This window comes from Helianthus annuus, chromosome 11 (assembly GCF_002127325.2).
Source record: "Helianthus annuus cultivar XRQ/B chromosome 11, HanXRQr2.0-SUNRISE, whole genome shotgun sequence".
NCBI lineage: Eukaryota > Viridiplantae > Streptophyta > Magnoliopsida > Asterales > Asteraceae > Helianthus > Helianthus annuus.
Window position 1 is genome coordinate 50,882,251 of NC_035443.2, and position 20,294 is coordinate 50,902,544.

The following is a 20,294-nucleotide window of genomic DNA, read 5'->3' on the forward strand; positions in this document are numbered from 1 at the left end:
TTGGAAGTTTGACTGAGACTGAACAGAATGATTTTAAGGCGAAGAAGAAGATGGTCAGTATTCTCCAACAGGCCATAAAAGAAGATATTCTTGTGCTATTACAACATGATGAGGACTCACAATCGATGTGGCAAACATTAAAGTTGAAGTTCCAAGGCAGCGTTTCTATGATCAAAAGAAAGAAAGCCCTAATCAAGAAAGAGTTCGACATCTTTACTGGGATGAAGGGTGAAACGACGAAGTAGTTGATTGAACGTTATTGCCATCTTGTGGTAGAGATGAAAAGATTGGAGATTACAAAGACAGACGAGGAATGGATCGACAAGTTGTCCGACGCATTACCTTATGATGAATGGGGCACGTACTTAATGATGTTGAAAAACAACTCGGATTTTGTGAATTTGAATGTCAGCGCATTCATTGAAAAGATAGAAGCTCATGAATTGGAGTTGTTGAAGATAAGGAAGATGAATTCAGCAAATGTGCAGCAAGACGTATCTTTTTACTACAAAGGAAGCACTCCTATTGCAACAAATCAAAGTCCGAAGATACAGACGGGTTTTAGTGCTGATACAAATTCAAGTGCTTCTACAAACACTCCACAATCAAACAAGTCTTCACCGTTTGCGAACTATGAGCCAAAGTTCAAAGCTCCAGAGCAGTCTTCACCTCAAAGCTCTACAAGTTCCAACAATCAGGCTTACGTTTCTGGGCTGCAATACAACATGGCGGTAAATATTAAGAACGGAAATGAAATTACTGAAACAGCCGCGAAACAACATATTGCTTTACTGGCTTTCGTTTTAGAAGCGTATGAAGGTTTAGTGGCGGGCAAGATCGGTAATCCGGATATGACAAAGAGGATTACGACCAGATCGACCCCGAGGAGCTTGAATTGATTGATATAAAATGGTGCATGGCAAGTTTGGTTAGAAGGGCACAACGCTTTATGGAGATCACAGGCAGGAACAGTCTCTCAGGCCCTGATCAAAAGCTAGGGTTCGACAAATCAAAGGTTACCTGTTTCAAGTGTAAGGAACGTGGCCATTTCAAGAGAGAATGCCCAAACCGTGAAGTGAACAACCATCAGAACCCGTTCACAAACGATTATTACAGGCAGGCGATCTATCATCGACCTAACCAACAACCTGCTGTTCAGAGACCGCAAATAGAGAATAAACCGGAGAAGGCTCTTATCGTGAATCAAGATGATGAAAAAGTAGCCGAAGGTTTTACCTGGGATAAATACATTCCGGGAAGTGATGGGCAGGCCACGATGGCAGAAATAGTTGAGGTACCAGAGATGGTGACTGAGCCAGAAATGGTTGTTGAAGAGGTTCCTGTTGAGAATGTGGTCGATATTGAAGAAATCGCTGCAGAAGTTTACTATTACCAGTCAGAACAGGAGGTATTGGCAAGTTCTATGAAATCGATAATGCCTCCTAAAGTGTTTGAATCTTTTGCAGGTTATTTCGAAGAACCGACGACTGGATCGTGTCCAAGATACGAAGAAAAGAAAGAAGTTGTCGAGGAAATGATAGACGTGACAAAAGAGCTGACTGGAGAGACATTGAAAGATATTGCTGACAAAGCTCTCATGGGAAAGCTAAAAGAGGTAGACACAGAACTTGAGAAGTCAGAGTCTGTCAGTACCGTGTCAGTCAAACAGGAGTCAGATCAGAAATCTGGAGTTCACGAAGTCAAAGTGTCTGAGTCTGAGTTGAAAAATGTCGATAAACAAGATGTGAAAATTGTTTGTGATGAACAGGTTGTTGAGAAAGTCGTTTCAATCCCTGAAACACCATGCCAACAGTGTTTACAACCGTGCATGGAGTGTCTTGAGAAAGACACTAAGTATCAGGAATTGAAACATCATGCAGATATGCTAAAATTTGACCTTGGACAAGTCAAAGAGGCTTATGACACTCTTGCCAGGTCAATTAAAATGATCCAAAAAGAGAGTGTTGAAAACGACAAAGCAACAAAATTGGTTAAAGCAACACTGTTTGATAAACAAGTTGAGGTTAATTTTCATCTAGACACGATCGCTTCACTAAAGAAAGAGCTTGAATTAGCTAAAATCGAAAATGATCGAATTGATAAAAAATCGATGAGTTATGTGGCTTCATCTTATGTTCTTGAACAGATTGTCCCACAGCAGCCACATGCTGCACCAGTCTTTAAGAGCGTTCCACCCCCAATGTGGAATCATTATACGCAAAAATATCCAGATGGGGTGGAAGCTGCTTTGAATCTCAAGTTAAGATCATTTGAAGATGATTTGCCTGAAAGCATTGATGTTACATTCTCTGCATCCGACACCGACAACGAATCACAGGTCATCAAAACCGTTGTTGATCAGGTGTTAGATGAAGAGAGTGATAACTCTGAGAAATCTCAATCTGAGAAAGCTGTTAGTGAGTCTGAAGATGAGGGTAATTTCTTGGATCGGTTCATACCGAAATCGGACAAGAGTGCGAATGATGATCCGATTATGGTGGTATACACTATGATTGGAACAGACAAACTTTATTCCGATTTCGAGTATCCTCTTCAGAATGTGAAGATTGAAAATGTTGAGACAGTTTTCAAGTTGGTTGAAATGAACATTGATGAGGTTAACAACAAAGAATTCTTTTCAAAACCTAAAAAATCTTTTGTTTCATCACATCCTACCAGTTCGGGAAAGAATGATTGGGAAGGTAAGGGTAATAACAAGAAAAACAATTTTAAAAACAAAGGGATCGGGTTTGAGAAGAAGACGGCTAAGCAGGTGGTTAAGCCAAAAGAGAAAATGCATGATATTTTTGTTGCTGGACCGAGTGTAGATGATGAAAAGGACTACATTTTTAGTCAAAAGGCCGTGGACGATTTCAATGCAACGAAAAAGTTGAAAGAGGAGACACTCAAATCAACTTTTGTCGAGTATGACAAAAGAGTCTCTTATCGCTGTAATGAAATCGGGCACATGGCTAAACAGTGCAAGAAATTGTTTGAGAAACCTGTTTTCGTAAAACCAGTTGTTCAAAAACCTCGACCAAAATCACCGGTTGATACAAAAGGTAAAAAACCAATGGTTTCTCCGATTCGCATCTTAAAAAGAGGAGAATCTTTGAAGTCCGAGGATAAGCCAAAATCGACCTTCGAGGTTGGCGAATCTTCCAAGTCTCGCAAGACTTCAAAAATTTATCCTAAAACAAAAATTTTTGAGAACCAATCATGGGTTGCGAAGTCGAAACCATCTGTCGAGGTCAAAAAGATGGAAAATGCTTTAAAAAATGAAACAAAGGTTTTAAAAGATTTTGTTGTCGAGTTTGAAAATGAACTTGATAAATTTCTTGCTGAGTGTCCCCCGATTAACAACAAAGTAAAACCAGTTATGAAAGATGATGTTCCAAATGTCACATTTAACTTTCCTAAAACTGATGAAAAGTGTGATGTAGTGTTTGGCAGTGTTTCTGAGGTTAAGAAATCATGGGCGTCATTGTTTGAATAAGTTCTCTTGATGTTTGCAGGGGCTGCCCAGGTCTATCATTTCAAAGTAGATCATGGATAGTGGTGCATCGAGACATATGACCGGGATGTTAGCTCTTCTTTACGACGTCAAATCAATAAATGGAAGTTATGTGGGATTCGTTGGAAATCAAGGCGGCAGAATTGTTGGACAGGGAACATTGACGAATGGTGTCATCTCATTCGAGAAAGTGAACTATATCGTAGAGTTGGAAAACAATTTACTTAGCATTTCGCAAATATGTGATAAGTCTTTCAGTGTACATTTCACAAAAACAGAGTGTGTGGTTTTAAAACCGAGGTTTAAAATCCCTGATGAGATGGTGTTGTTGTGCGCTCCACGGGAGAACGACCTTTATATTCTTGATATGAGCGTTGCAACACCAACAACTCATCAAAAACAATGTTTTGTGTCAAAATCCAAAGCAACATAAAAGGAGTCAATAATGTGGCATCGTAAGATGGGCCACATTCATGTTCGTAAAATGAATTTTTTAGTACACAATGATTTGGTAGAAGGTGTGAACTTAAAGAATTTTCATGTGAATGATGATTGTATAGCTTGTAAAAAAAGGAAGCAGACTCGGAAGTCACACCCACCGAAGATACTTAATTCGATCAGGTTACCTCTTGAGAGATTACACATGGATCTCTTCGGGCCTGTCAATGTAAAGAGCATCAGTGGAGATTTGTACTACTTGGTGGTGACTGATGACTTTACAAGATTCTCGTGGGTTGTGTGCTTAGAAAGAAAAGATCAAACTTTTGAGTCGTTGATGGTGTTATTCAAGAAGATGGCAATGGTGTATAAGCTGCCGATCCGGAGAATTCGTAGTGACAACGGAACGGAATTCAAAAACAACAAAATGTACGAGTTTTGCAATGAGAAGGGAATTCTTCATGAATTCAGTGCACCGTACACTCCACAACAGAACGGCGTTGCTGTAGAATCGGACCCTAATAGAGACAGCTCGCACAATGTTAGCCGATTCCAAAGTACCGATCTTCTTCTATAGCGAAGCAGTATCAGCAGCCTGTTATACTTTGAATTGCGTACTCACCGTCAAAAAGTACAAAAAGACATGCTTTGAGTTGCTGCACCGATACAAGCCGAATCTTGTAGGTTACGCAAGCCCATTGAAGAGGGTGTTCGTACCGTGCCTGGGGAAAGTGATTCAAGTTCAGCATGTGGATTGTCAGAAGCATACTCCATCTCCACAACTTCCCGGACAAAGATTCCTGTTCGATTATGACAAGCTCTGGGAGTCGTTTCAACTACCAGTCCAGCCGAGTGATGAGGAACTAGCACTTTTGTACCAGTACCAGCAATATATGTCAGAGGAGCAAGTGTCTAGACCGCTAGTGGTTCCTCCACCCACCGAGGGTACTCACAGTGATGAATTAGGACCAACTGAAACAGCTCACGAACCACCAGAGGAACCAGCTCCAACATTTGATAACTCTGACGACTCAGAGGAGGAATCTACTCCGACCTTTGACGAGGAACCAAATGTTATTTCGCAGGAAGCTGAGGATCAAACCGTTGATCTTGACATATCGAACTTGCAATCGGAAGTGAATGTGCCTGACACCGTTATGCCTCGGACATTGTCTTACCATCCGTCAGAGCAAATAATTGGTGACCTGCAAAGTGGTGTCAAAACCCGAGACCAAATCAATCGAGCTCTTACATGTTTCTATTCTTCTGTTGCTCATTTGCAAGAAGAATTCTCATGAAAGTGATTTACTTCACAGATCGAGCCCAGAACTTACAAAGAGGCGTTGACTGAAGATAGTTGGGTGAATGCGATGCAGGAGGAGCTACTACAGTTTGAAAAACTGGGTGTTTGGAGACTTGTTGATCTGCCACAGAATCAAAAGATGATTAAAACAAAGTGGGTTTTCAAGTGCAAAAGGGATGACAGAGGAGTCGTGGTGAGAAACAAAGCACGATTAGTGGTACAAGGCTTTAGTCAGCAAGAAGGCATCGACTATGACGAAGTTTACGTGCCTATTGCTAGACTCGAGGCGATTCGGATCTTTCTGGCTTTCGCGTCATGGAAAGATTTTAAAGTGTACCAGATGGACGTCAAATCTGCCTTCCTTTACGGAAAAATCAAAGAAGAGGTGTATGTGGGGCAACCGCCGGGGTTCACTGATCCACTGCAGAAAAACAAGGTCTATCTGCTGGACAAAGCGCTTTACGGACTACACCAGGCCCCGAGAGCCTGGTACGAGACGCTTTCCCAATATCTGTTGGCCAACGGGTTCATCAGAGGGACAGTAGATAGCACGTTGTTCACAAAGGAAGTGGCAGGCCATTTGTTGATCGTGCAGATTTATGTTGACGATATCATTTTCGGTTCCACCAACGACGATCTGTGTAAAGATTTTGAGAAAGTGATGAAGAAAAAGTTTGAGATGAGTTCGATGGGGGAGATAAAGTTCTTCCTCAGGTTGCAGGTGGAGCAGATGCCCGACGGAATCTTCATTCACCAAACGAAATACATGAAGGACGTGCTTGACAAGTTCGACATGACTGAATGCAGTCCTGCAGCAACCCCCCTTGCACAGAATCACGGGATTTGTCTAGATGAAAGTGGAGTGAAAGTGGACGAGACACTGTACCGGTCAATCATTGGATCTCTGATGTATCTCACTGCTTCCTATCCGGACATCATGTACCCGACATGTCTCTGCGCCAGATATCAGTCGAGCCCGAAGCAGTCACATCTGACGATTGTAAAACATATCTTACGGTATTTGAAAGGCTGCCCAAGCATCGACTTGTGGTATCCTCGCTTGGGTGACTTCTACTTATCAGGTTTCACTGATTCTGATTTTGGAAGCTGCAAGCAGAATGCTAAGTCCACCACTGCTGGGTGTCAGTTCTTTGGAACTCGACTCGTTACCTGGCAGTGCAAGAAACAAACCGCAGTGGCGCTTTCTACGTGTGAGGCTGAATACGTTTCAGCCTCCAGCTGTTGCTCACAGATCCTATGGATCCAACAGCAAATGCGCGACTTCGGTTTGCAATTCTTGGATACTCCGATTTATGTGGACAACAAAGCAGCTATAAACATCACTAAAAACCCGGTTCACCATTCTAAAACGAAACATATCAAAATCCGTCACCACTTCATCCGTGATTGCCACGAGAAGAAGTTAATCCGGATTGAGCACATACACACCGATGATCAGAAAGCTGATTTTTATACAAAACCCTTTGACAAAAAGAGATTTTACTATCTTCTAAAATTGAATGGGTTAAAAAATCTGAGTTCTGGGAGGGTTGTAGAATGTGAAGCCGAGGAGGGCGGCGATCAAATGTGAACCAAGTCGTGTTGTCAACTTTCTGTACAGTTTGTTTTCTGCTTTTCGATAAAAACAAAAACACAAAAATATGTTTTTCGTTTTAGGGGAAGAAATTCGAAGAAAAATACAAAAACATGATAAAATACAAAAATCCAAAAACATTAGAAAACTTGAAAAAGAGTTTGTGTAAAATAGGGGAAATGATAGTACATCAGCTAGACGGACACAGTACGCTAAAGAAATGTAACGTTTAAAATGCAATTAAGCAGTCTCGCTAAAGATGTGCCGATAGGTTTTTGCAAAATCAGTAGATCAGTTTGGGATATAAATCTAAAATTTACTTGCGTTTACGTGGGGAACACCTCTAGGATATATGGGTAACCCCCGAAATCTCGTTTGAAAGGTCCCTTATTCTGAGATACTAGGTCTTTATGCTTAGTGATATCTGGGGTATTATCCCGGGACTTCTGCTGTATGGAAATACTGACCTAGTCCCCGGATAATACTTTACGCATATGCTTTACTTGTAAAGCCTCCCCTCAGCATAAAAAATGATTAAACATTGCAAAATGATAATCATGTTCTGTTGTAAAGAAGATCCCCAAAGGGGACCCACCGAAAAGTCGAAGCCGTCATCTCTCTGCGTATACGGAAGTATCGACCTGAGCTCTCACGGCCCTCGCATTTCACCCCATTATAGATATCATCTAGGTATACTCACCTGTAAGACTGAATATTGGGATCTAGATATGGGAGTATATACTGAGGTGGGACACATGTAGAGGTTTAAGTCTTAAAACATTAATTCCGTATCCCAGACAAATTGAAAGTTCTGTGAAAATTCAAGAGGATCAGTATATCAGTAGTTGACGCGAATATTTTAAGGCTTGGTATGAAATAATAGCTTAACGGTGCTTGTGTCTTGTCAAATGCTGATATGATCCCCTAACACGCTCACAAAAAGATTGTGTGTACATATTTCAGTTTATCCTGTTAAAAATCCAAAAAGATTTTATTTTTCATCTTATTTTTCGACAGCTGATGTTGGGAATCAGACGATCAAAGCTTTTTGCAGATCATGTCTGTTTGATGAGGGTTGGGTAAGCAGGAGATGCTAAACTGTGATTGGTACATGTTTGAAGTTTGAAAGTGCAAAAAGTTCGAAAGTTCATTAATTTGAACTGTTTTCAGACTTAAAAAATCAGAGTACTTCATAAATTGGTCAACCAATGTTGGTGCATATTTGTGACAACAGCTTAGATTTGGTCTTTGGATATCTTGTAATTAGTTAAACAATAAACAGTTAGCGGGTTTAGCTTTGTAATAGCTAGTTGTAATGTTTGGGCTAACCAAACCCAACGAATTGGGTGTATGGAGGCGAATTGGGCTTGTTCAATTCGCAGTCCATGAGGTTAAACCTAGCACAAGTTGTAACCCTTGTGTTATATAAACAAGGTTAGGCTTTAGGGTTTAGGTTAATCAGCCAAAACAGTTGTTTGAGAGAGAATTCGTGAGAGGCATAGGTCTTGGATGAATTTGATAGTGGTTAGGGTTTTAATTGATTGTAATTCTTGTTTGATTGATAATCAATAGAAAACCCGGATTGAAAGTGATTTCTGTTTCTACTCATTCTGCTATATTCCGATCAAGAGGATTCCGCACTCTTGATTGGAAAGAAAATTCTTTGAAGATCCATACACATCAAGGGGACCTACAATTGGTATCAGAGCATTAGGCTCTTGAAGGCTCGGTTCATAATTGTGGCTGCCAAAACAGGAAGAAATTTTCGAAAATTTTGAAACCTGAAATTAGGGTTTCGAAATTTTTCTTGGTCTGATATAATTTTTCGAATTGTGTTGGCTGTTTTGATATTCTGGTTTGTTTGTTTGGTGTTTTGCAGGTTTTGGAGAAAGTTTTTGGTTGATTGTGTGAAGAATTTTGGGTGAAAGACTTGAAGATTCGAAGACTGTTCTTCGTGTTCTTGGTGATTTTTCATAAGTTCTTCATATTTTTCGAAAATATTGAGCTGATTTGCTTGTTTTGATTTTGCAGATTTGTGTTGGAGAATCAGAAAAATCTTCAGAATTTTGATCAGATTAAGTTTCCTGATTTACTGGTTCAGCGAATTTAACAGTCCAGCGAATTTGTGGCTTGATATCTCAGTGACCAGCGAAATTGTTTAACCCGGCGATCTTAAATCCAAAGGCGACTTTGGTAATCGTATAATTTTCCACAGCGAAATTATTACGATTTTCGACGAATTTACCAGTCGACGTAAACGCGAAATTGATCAGCGAACTTGTCAGCAAATTTAACCTTTCAGCGAAATAGACCAGCATAATTAAGTATCAGACCAGCGAAATTAACAAAACCAGCAAATTTAAAAGTGGTGGAATTTCAGTTGGCAAGCGTCGACAAAATTTCAGCATAACTAACCGTAACTCATTTGAAGAAACCGTCTGCACCGTTGAATTCGTGGGATTTTTAGCACAAAAAAAATCCCAAATTCGGTTTTTGACATTATATATCATTGGATTCGTCTTTTCGTGTCACACCCCGAATTTCCACGTGTCACCGGTGGGCCCGGTATGGGGTATAGTGACGTAGTTGGCATCATCATAGACAAACAACACAATATATAAATGCACAGCGGAAGCAAAAGATAGATATATTACATTCCGAATATAAGTAATGTCAACGTATTACAACGGAAGGTAAAGGATCCACAGGCGGATCAATAAAAGAGAACTGTTCAATAGACTTTAGGCATCTAGAACTTGCAAGATTCCTTAGTGACGCCCTGAGCTCCCAGCCAATTACGCATAGTACCTGTCACTTAACCTTTTTGGAAAATACGTCAGTTTACACTGGTAAATACAATTAACTGACTCATTTTGGAAAAAAAAGAGTTTGAAAAGTGATTCGAGTGCAAACGGCACAAAATATCTTGACACATTGATTAAAATGCACAGATGCAAAATTAATCTTTATACTTGGAACAATTTTATTAATAAAAATCTTGTATCCGAATTACATGGTTGTCCAACATTTAGGGCCGGTGATTATACAATACAAGCCGGACAAGATTAATCGACACACCACAAATATAATCTCACAAGAAGATACCCTTACGAGTGAGTATACGTTATACATATGCAACAGGAGGTGTTCTGCCTACACCTTGTGCTTACGTCGTGGCCATTCACTTTCTAAAATGAGCCAAGGATATCCAGGACACGGTCATTAACCCCCAATGTTATTTGTTATCAATCAACACAGATTAAAACGGGATTATGCAATTTAATCATCTCCGATTAAACAGTTTCTACACCCGACCAAGCGGTATTTTTATAATACCGTATCCCAAGCCCGTATAAGGGAAAATAAGTTAAAAGTATTTACCTGAGCTAGCTCCTGTCTTAAATAGCAAGAATAATAACTCAGCCGTATTCCTAAGTAAGCGTAGGTACAATTTACCGGAAAGCTCTAGTCTGGAACGATGGTATAAATAACCAATTAGAATACTAACGGGTCTTTAATTAAGCCTAAGCTTTGACCGGTTAGTTTTAAGGGCGATACGGTACAAGCGCACGATTAAGCGAAAGACCGGATAGAATGTGATTTAGGCCCGGCAAGTTTGAATACTTGTATAATATGGGTATACTAAATACATTCTGGATTTTGAGACAAAAATGATAACGTTTGGCACGATTCGGTCAATTTATGCAAACTAGTTACATAAACCGAACCGAGCGCTAAAAGAGCGTTACGGGTAGGCAACAGGGTCATATGCAAGTTCCCTGAGATAATATGCTTTAAATGTGATATAATATCAGTAAGTTATGTTCTATTATGCCCCGAATAATTTTAAACTCAATTTATGCCTTAGAAGGGCATTTTGGTCATTTAAAAGATTATAAAAGAGTCAATTCGGAAATCTGAGTTACGGGTCTGAATTATACAGTAAATATACTTCATTTAACATGTTATAACAGTAGGGTATCACCCATATACCAAACTTAACATTTAAAATCAATCTATGCACCGTAGGGGTATTTTAGTAATTTCACAAGGGCTAAAAATGCCAAAACTGGAAATCTGAGTTCAAACATTTATACTTACTGTTATTATATGAAAATATACCAAATACATCAGTAGGTATGAGTCTTATATGTTTAAAATGAGTATAACGCTTACAATGCGCTAAAAACGCTAAAAATGCGATTTAGAGCCGTTTCCGGGTTTTCAAAAGAAAGCTGAGATTTTTATATTTCCAGAACGCTCAAAATAATTTATTTAACAAATAAGATCAGTAGAAAAAGGTTTGAGGTCAAAAGAATGTATAAAACCCATTTTATGGCTTAAACGGTCAAAACCGGCATTCACCGAATCGACTTAGCGACGTATGATCCGTTCAGCCAAAGATCAAATAAAAATCATCAGAAATCCCAAAATATTATATAACATCAGTGGGTAAAAAGTTTTGTATCAAAACGTTGCCTGAAATGGGTCATATGCGAAATGCACCGTTTATGTAACTTTAAGATATAGTTTTACGCTATCGGCCATAATTCAAAATCTGGACCACCAACGGGTCTCAAATTTTCGGTGCAAGTTTATATATTAGAAATAAAGATTTCTACTCTTTCACTTTTCCAAAAAATCACGTTTATATCAAAAAGGGCAAAATAGTCAACTTTAAGCATAAATCGGAACATGCAAATGAATCGGCTAAGAATAGACTCGAGATATAAAAATTCCAGAGAGTTTTACCAAAATAAAAATGGTTCAAAGTACTCTCCAATGCAGGTCTCAAACATGCATGTACGGATCCGAATCGATAGTCTACGAAAAAAAATCTTTTTATAAGACTTTCGGTTCCGATTCGTATTTATACTCAAGATTGTCGAGTTGATTATGATAAAACACATTCTTACATATATTATAAGTTATTTATGATGATCAAACAGATTGCATGTCCTCTACATTACCATTTAAGCTTATTTTTGCAAAAACCACTTCTGTTGACTTTTTAAGAACGCCTTTGACTCGACAATTAGCATGCATAAAGTGGGAATCAGAGAATACCCTTTTGAGGGTTTGTTTCCCACATGAATACCAACATATGTGTGGTTTCAATTTGAGAAGTGACTGAGTAAAACTCGTTTAATCAGAAAGTCAAAGTTCAAGAACAACGGTTTGACTTTTAGCAATTAATCAATGCTAGAACGAATTAGAGACTGAATTAGAAGCTTACAAAGGTCCTATTGATGCTTAGCTAACACTAAGAATCGGCCTTGATGTCTAGAAATGCTCCAGGAAGTCTTGAGAGTTCTTGAGAGTTGAAAGAGTTCTTGATCACAATGCAAATGCCAAGGAATGGAGCTTTGATCTGATTTAAAGAGGGATTCAGAGGTTTGAGGATAGGTTACTATAGTCCTAGGCATGCAAGGGTTTTCATTGGTGCAAAGGGAGGTGCTACCAGCTGTTACACACCTCAATTTCGGACCAAATATGCAAAATTCGCGAATTTCTGATGCTGGGGGGTTCACGCGGCCCGCCTAAGGATTCCCAGGCGGGTCGCCTGGGGTCTGCAGGCCCAAAAATGTTTCAAACTTGGCAGCTTTGGTCCCTGGTCTTGCACGCGATGTTTCGGCTGCTTATTTTGACTCGTAAACCCCCAAACTTGGTTTTTAAGAACCTTGGGACATTTACCAACATGGTAATGTCCTCGGATAACTTTGCGCTCAACCGAAAAGCCATGAAATTCGACGTTGACGCTTTTAGCCCCTCAAGTACGGTTTTGGCCATAACTTTCTCATACGTTAACGAAACTTCACGAAATTTTTACCACATATTCTAGTGAGTATATTTTAGCATTATAAAGCTTCGGGTCTGCCAAAAGTTCACTCAGAGGTATAAATTCAACATGTTGACACTTTTGGCCCCTATAGTTTGTAATTCCTCACTTTTGTGCAATTTCCGCGTCGTATGATCCATGAACCATCTGTTTAAGGTTATAAACATTATGTAGGGTTATTATAGAGTCTATTTATCCATTGTTGACACTTTGGACCCTTACGTTCCATAGTTTTCACCGTTTTTCAACTTTAGTCCCTCTAAAGTCTGTTTTTACATACCGGAACCTTATGACACGTGTCAATACATTATTGGACGAAATTTTTCGAGGTGTTACATCCTCACCCCCTTAAAAGAAATCTCGACCTCGAGATTTACTGAAACAAATGAGGATATTTTTCCTTCATCGTGGATTCCACTTCCCACGTATATTTAGGACCTCTACGGGCATCCCGTTTGACCTTAACAATAGGTACATGCTTCCTTCGAAGCTTCTTCACCTGTCAATCCTCAATCGACAATGGCTTTTCCACGAACTTCAAACTCTCGTCTATGTGTATATCTGTATGCGGTATAACTAGTGATTCGTCCGCGAAACACTTCTTCAAATTACAGGTGTGGAACACATTATGAATAGCGCTAAGTTCTTCAGGCAAGTTTAACTTGTAAGCAACTGACCCGACACGTTCGACAATCTCGAAAGGTCCTTTGTATTTCGGGCTTAGCTTGCCTTTCTTACCAAATCGCATCACCCCCTTCCAGGGCGATACTTTAAGCAACACTTTATCACCTACTTCGAAGTGAAAATTTCTACGTCTTGAATCCGCATTCGATACGGGTTTATCATTATATCACAAGTCTTCCAACCGTTATGTGATAGTGCTTCTTGGCTTATTGGCGAAACATATCCCTTAATCCTTAGGGTGTAATACATTGCGAGTTCCACCAAGCTCCTTAAATAGGCTTTTAGCTCATAAGTTATATGATCTATGATACATTCGATTCCTTCGAATGATTTTTATATATAATCAGAGTTTAACTAGCCTGATACTTATTAATTTGGCACACCCTTCCAGAGTGATGTCTTTGATGAACCTTATTTCTTAACAAGGACTTAGGAGGGTTGCTATTTTCACAACTCTTTGATTTTTCTGCCAAAACCGGCAATCTTACAGATGATCATGGATTTGCCTAATCTTATTCGTTGTTTCCAAGGCAACTATCAGACCGGATGATTGGACTTACCACCCTTCTATTTAACAATAGATAATCAACATTCCATCTAAGCAAGGTCCCCAAAGGAGTAGCCTTGATACTTATACATCAACTATTATAGAAATGCTTATCTAAATGTGAAATGGTTATTCCAACCATTACTTAAAACTAATCTTAAGGGATAGTTAATTCTCTCAGTTAGTCGAACAATCGACGATCCTGGGCAGCTGATGGAAATTCTTAATTGTTGCCTAATTTGGGTTGTGGTATTCAATGCATAAGCAGAATGAACCTTCTTTCTTAGTTAACAATACCGATTTCTTCAGGATATCGAGTTAGGCTATATGAATCCTTTATTTTAAAACTTACTTAATCGGGGTTTCGATTCTTCCAATGATGGTACTAGCTACCTTGAAGGTTTCATAATAGAATAACCCGAAATGGGATATAGATCTTAACTCTACTTGCCTCTCAAGAGGTGAACATGGTAATTCTTATAAGGAAGCTAATTATAACACATAAAGGTGTCAGAGATTTCCGTACTCTCAGGCTTTGGCTCATCTATCGCTGTCGGTGTCAGATAAATGACACATTCCCTTTACCATTGCAAAGATGCCCTAAGTAGAGATACTTATAAGGACATTTTTATATAGGATATCTTCTTTGAATACTACTAGTCGACTTTAGTACAATATGACTATTGGGATATCTTCGGGGATCCCATGCATTAAACCTCCATACTGATCAGGCATGGAAGCAATCTATGGGACACACTAGGATACGCAAATCCCCATATGGCACTTTTATCAAACATAGTTTGGCATTCGCAGGCGATATAAAACAATGAGAAGAAAAAGAGGAAAAATAATAATAAAAATAACATATGTTGTCGTATTCTATGCGAAGAAAGAGTTCTCTTAGATCTTTCGGAAGGATCCCTTGCCGATACTAGAAGAATCGGTTACTAAGGTTTCCTTGGTAATTTATACCTTGTGGCTAATATAAAAGTTTACTAGGCTTATGGTTTATGAAGGTTTATTATTATACCTGTGCTTATATTTAATCGAAATGGAAGTTTTCACAAACTAGGCGCCTAGCTCGGTTGGCTATGCGCGCGAAAGGGTGCGGCCTAGACCTAGATTCGATTCCGGGGACGGCCGATTCTACCATTTTTGCGACTTACCGATTTCTTACAGGAATGGAAAATAGTCCTGGTAAATTTTCTACTTGTAAGTTTTACCTTACACTTAATATATATATATATATATAGTCCTTATGAAGAGTTTTAAAAATTTGATATACTTATAGTTTACGAAGGATTTACTGGTATCCGAACCAAAATAAAACTCTTAGCATTTAAATTACTGATAAAACGACAAGGAATTGTACCTGATGTCATTATTTATGGCCAGCTTAGGCATCTTAAGCGCTTTCAATTTTTGGCTTTACTTCCTCCGCCACATTTCCTTTGACATATTTAGGGCACGTAGTCTTGATGTGGCCTTTCTCATTACAGCCAAAACAAACTGCATTCTTCATGCCCTTACAGTCCAATGCTTTATGTCCCTTAGACTTGCAGATCCCACAAGCCCTGGGCTGTGATTTGGATCTTGGTTCGAACCTGCATTTCCCATAATGGCGCTTCTTGCAGGTCTCACATACTGGTTTCTGGTCGGACTTTTGTTTGTTCTTTTTCTTAGAACTCTGGGAGTTACCTACCTCCCTTTTCCTTTTTAGTTCATCCTTTGCATCCGAGGCATGAACGAAATCCTCCTTAAGAGTAAGGAAATGTGGTCCTAGATAAAACTTGGACTGAGCAGCATGGGGCTCCTTTAACTTTTTCACAGCCTTCTTCACAGCCTTTCCAACGGCTGCGTCTATCATATTTTGAAGAACATCTTTGGAAATTCTAAGGTTTACAATTTCAGCATCATTAGCCTGCGTCGCGTCATCAATGGCGCGATTGACTGTTATCTTACCCGAGTTTGCCATACTCGATATTGGTTCCTAATACCAATAAAACAATTTCTTAGTTGAAATCCAACAACTGCTATTTTTTACTCTGATGGCCTTAATATATACTAACCATGGTGTCAATCACCTATACAGGCTATTATAGCACTAACATTATTAATGAACGTTATTTAAAATATATTAATACTACTTAGCCTAGGTCGCAAAAGACCATCAATGGCATTAAAGATTTGGACCTAGTCCATTACTTTTCTGACAGAGAATCAAAACGTCATATCTGTCTTTATTATATTAAAGAATTTAGGTAGCTTGAAAGCTTGCCCTAGGAATATCAGAAAAGAGTGATTCCTATTTAGATATAAAATATCCATCTAAGGTTTGTTGGAGCATTTTCTAAAGTATCATCGGCCAATTTCTACTTCGTATAAAATGACCGAAGTCCTACTAAGACGGAGACGACAGTTTTCAACAGTGATCGTTCATTATTGAATCACATGTGTCAGTATCAATTAAATTTCTGCATAAACTGCTTGATAAGGAAAAGTACCTGCTATATAGTTATCCTTCCTGGCATTCATCCGGAAGACTCATGCATTTGTTTTCCTGGCCTCTCAGGCTTCTTTATAAGCTTTGGGCAGTTGGTTTTGATGTGCCCTTCCTCGTTACAGTTGTAGCATGTGGCGTTCTTTAACCCCTTGCAATCTAAGGTTTTGTGGCCCTTGGTCTTGCAAATTCCACACAATTTAGCGCGTGGGTCTATTGTACATTTTCCAAAATGCTGCTTTTTGCAGTTATTGCATTTGGGTCTGTTATCAGACTGACTCGAGTTCTTCCTAAACTCGGAATCTTTCCCACGCTCCGAGCTTCCCTTCTTCTTCTTGTTAGTTTGATGAGAGTTTTCCTCCTCTCTTTCTCTTCTTCTCTTGCCAGAAGCCTTAACAGACTTAATTCTGATTGCATCTAAGGTGAGAGATAAGGATAAGTCCACCGCGGACCTATATGTGGTTGGCCTAGATGCTTTAACATTCCCTTTTATCTCTGGTGCTAGGCCTCCAATGAAACGCGCTATGCGTTTAGGTTCAGGGGTGACTAGATAAGGAACTAGGCGGGACATAGTGTTGAAACTTGTCACATATGCCGGACAATTCAAATTTTCCATGACCAAAGTCAAGAAGTCTGATTCTATCTTTTCTACTTCATGCTGAGGGCAATAGTTTTCCTTGACTAAAGCAACAAATTGACCCCAAGATAAGTTGTAGAGTATAACTTTCCCCGTGGCTTGGAGCAATGATCTCCACCATGCCAACGCTTCTCCTTTAAATGATTGTGAAACAAACTTCACAACATCTTGCTCCGCACAACCGCTGATGTCAACAACAGCGTCCATCTCATCGAGCCATGTCATGCAATCGATGGCCCCATTCTCTCCTGTAAAGTCTCTGGGCTTGCAGGAGACAAAATATTTATATGAACAGGTCTTAACTGGTGCCTCTTGATGAAACACAACTTGTCTAGACGGAATACTCCTTTGATTTGACAAGTTATGGACATCGTCCTCCCTTGACTCATGTGTTTCAGGAGGGGGCTCACTACGAGCCATAGATAGAGTCTTGGAGTGGGTATCATTTGATTCATCATTCTGTCGATCAAGAGCTCGAGTAACAGCATAATCTATTATTGCCTGCAGTTCTGCTCCAGTTACATTAATTCCGGTAGTATCATTGCTCTCCTTCAAACGACTGTTAACTTCATCTAATCCAGCCATGTAGCTTGATTGCTACATAATTATTAACAATGATTTATTCAGAGATTATTATGGAATCATCATCTTTGACGATTTATCAACCATGGTAATATAAACCATATTGGTTAACTTGTTAGTTATATTTAATTAGTATTTTCCATTATAATTTATCCTATTTATAAAACATTAAGGATATTAAAGTGGCGCATAAGGCCTAGTCACAAGGACAGTTCTAAATTTTGGTAAGCCATGATTTCAGAGAATCGAGGCATTTAAGGTTCGAATCACGTTCATTACCTTCTCTTGACAGAGAGTTGTAGACTTCAACTGTCTTTTGTCCTTTAGGATAATAGGCATAGCCCGTGGGCGTTCCCCTTCTGAGGGATGGTTATAATATGATCATCTTCTCAGATGTTATTAGTCGAGATCGTATGGATCCTACCGACTATTATGCTTGGACCTGGTCCAACACTTTTAGACAGGAGGTCAAGACCACCACTGTCGTTGTCTTATCGGACAACCAGTTTAGCCCGGAGGCACTTCATCACTATCGGATGTTTATAATGTGATCATCTTATAGGATGACACAAGCCATGATTTCTAAATCACTAGGCTAGATAAGAAAATTGGAAGAATCCAATATAAGTTTGATTGTTGTGATTTATCGAATCACATTTGTCAGGAGTGCTAACACGTTCTTAGGCGTTAACAAGGATCTGAATCCCCTGGGTAGGTTTCACCATCTTGGCCGCGTAGGCTAGATTTCACCTTTAAGATTCTTTTTAAAAATGCCTACTGGCAGGGAAGGAAGGATATTTATTTTACTCAGGATTTTATCATAAATCCTAATTTATAAGTTAATAATAGCACAAATGGCCTAGTCGCGTAGACAAGTTTAATTTATAAGCCATGATCGTCTGGGATCGAGGCATTTAGTAATAGCACAAAAGGCTTAGTCACGTGGACAAGTTTAATTTATAAGCCATGATCGTCTGGGATCGAGGCATTTAGTAATAGCACAAAAGGCTTAGTCACGTGGACAAGTTTAATTTATAAGCCATGATCGTCTGGGATCGAGGCATTTAGTAATAGCACAAAAGGCTTAGTCACGTGGACAAGTTTAATTTATAAGCCATGATCGTCTGGGATCGAGGCATTTAGGTGTGAATCAAAGTTCATTACCTTTTCTTGACAGGGAGTCATAGACCACCACTGCCTTTTGTCTTATATGACAATTAGTATGGCCTGTAGGCGCTACATCACTATTGGATGTTTAATAAGTTTGGCCCGTAGGCACTACATCACTAATGGATGTTTTAAATAAGTTTGGCCCGTAGGCATTAAAAGATAATTATGTCCTTATAAGGACTAATAAGGAAAACGATTTTCAGTAAAAGGAGTTTCTTCTTCATCTTATTTTTGAATGCTTTCTCCTTGTATGTTCGTTCCATTTTAGCCGCGGTACGAGACTCAGCATCTCGGGCTCCGGTGTGGAGAACTCCTATTACGGCTTCTTCGTTTGGCGACGTACCCAATAAAAATTTGGAAGTAGAATTTTCCAGATTAGGATTGGAAGTATTCCTATGTTAAGTCTAGACTCAAGTATGTGCAATTGTGTCACTGAGATTAAACACATTAGGATAGTGTTTAATTCACTCAATGTTGGCTCTGATACCAACCTGTCACACCCCGAATTTCCACGTGTCACCGGTGGGCCCGGTATGGGGTATAGTGACGTAGTTGGCATCATCATAGACAAACAACACAATATATAAATGCACAGCGGAAGCAAAAGATAGATATATTACATTCCGAATATAAGTAATGTCAACGTATTACAACGGAAGGTAAAGGATCCACAGGCGGATCAATAAAAGAGAACTGTTCAATAGACTTTAGGCATCTAGAACTTGCAAGATTCCTTAGTGACGCCCTGAGCTCCCAGCCAATTACGCATAATACCTGTCACTTAACCTTTTTGGAAAATACGTCAGTTTACACTGGTAAATACAATTAACTGACTCATTTTGGAAAAAAAAGAGTTTGAAAAGTGATTCGAGTGCAAACGGCACAAAATATCTTGAAACATTGATTAAAATGCACAGAGGCAAAATTAATCTTTATACTCGGGACAATTTTATTAATAAAAATCTTGTATCCGAATTACATGGTTGTCCAACATTTAGGGCCGGTGATTATACAATACAAGCCGGACAAGATTAATCGACATACCACAAATATAATCTCACAAGAAGATACCCTTACGAGTGAGTATACGTTATACATATGCAACAGGAGGTGTTCTGCCTACACCTTGTGCTTACGTCGTGGCCATTCACTTTTTAAAATGAGCCAAGGATATCCAGGACACGGTCATTAACCCCCAATGTTATTTGTTATCAATCAACACAGATTAAAACGGGATTATGCAATTTAATCATCTCCGATTAAACAGTTTCTACACCCGACCAAGCGGTATTTTTATAATACCGTATCCCAAGCCCGTATAAGGGAAAATAAGTTAAAAGTATTTACCTGAGCTAGCTCCTGTCTTAAATAGCAAGAATAATAACTCAGCCGTATTCCTAAGTAAGCGTAGGTACAATTTACCGGAAAGCTCTAGTCTGGAACGATGGTATAAATAACCAATTAGAATACTAACGGGTCTTTAATT

At 39.2% G+C, this 20,294-nt stretch overlaps 1 protein-coding gene across 1 annotated transcript in view; it reads left to right on the forward strand.

Annotated features, from left to right (window-relative positions):
• Positions 1-278: 278 nt before the first annotated feature.
• Positions 279-20,294, forward strand: part of LOC110883107 — a 41,469-nt gene continuing 21,453 nt past the window's right edge. The window contains exons 1-5 of the mRNA XM_035979887.1: positions 279-840; positions 963-1,219; positions 1,271-1,768; positions 1,862-2,202; positions 2,293-2,435. Of these exons, the coding sequence (XP_035835780.1) occupies positions 279-840; positions 963-1,219; positions 1,271-1,768; positions 1,862-2,202; positions 2,293-2,435 (1,801 nt within the window). The remainder of the gene's footprint in view (positions 841-962; positions 1,220-1,270; positions 1,769-1,861; positions 2,203-2,292; positions 2,436-20,294) is intronic.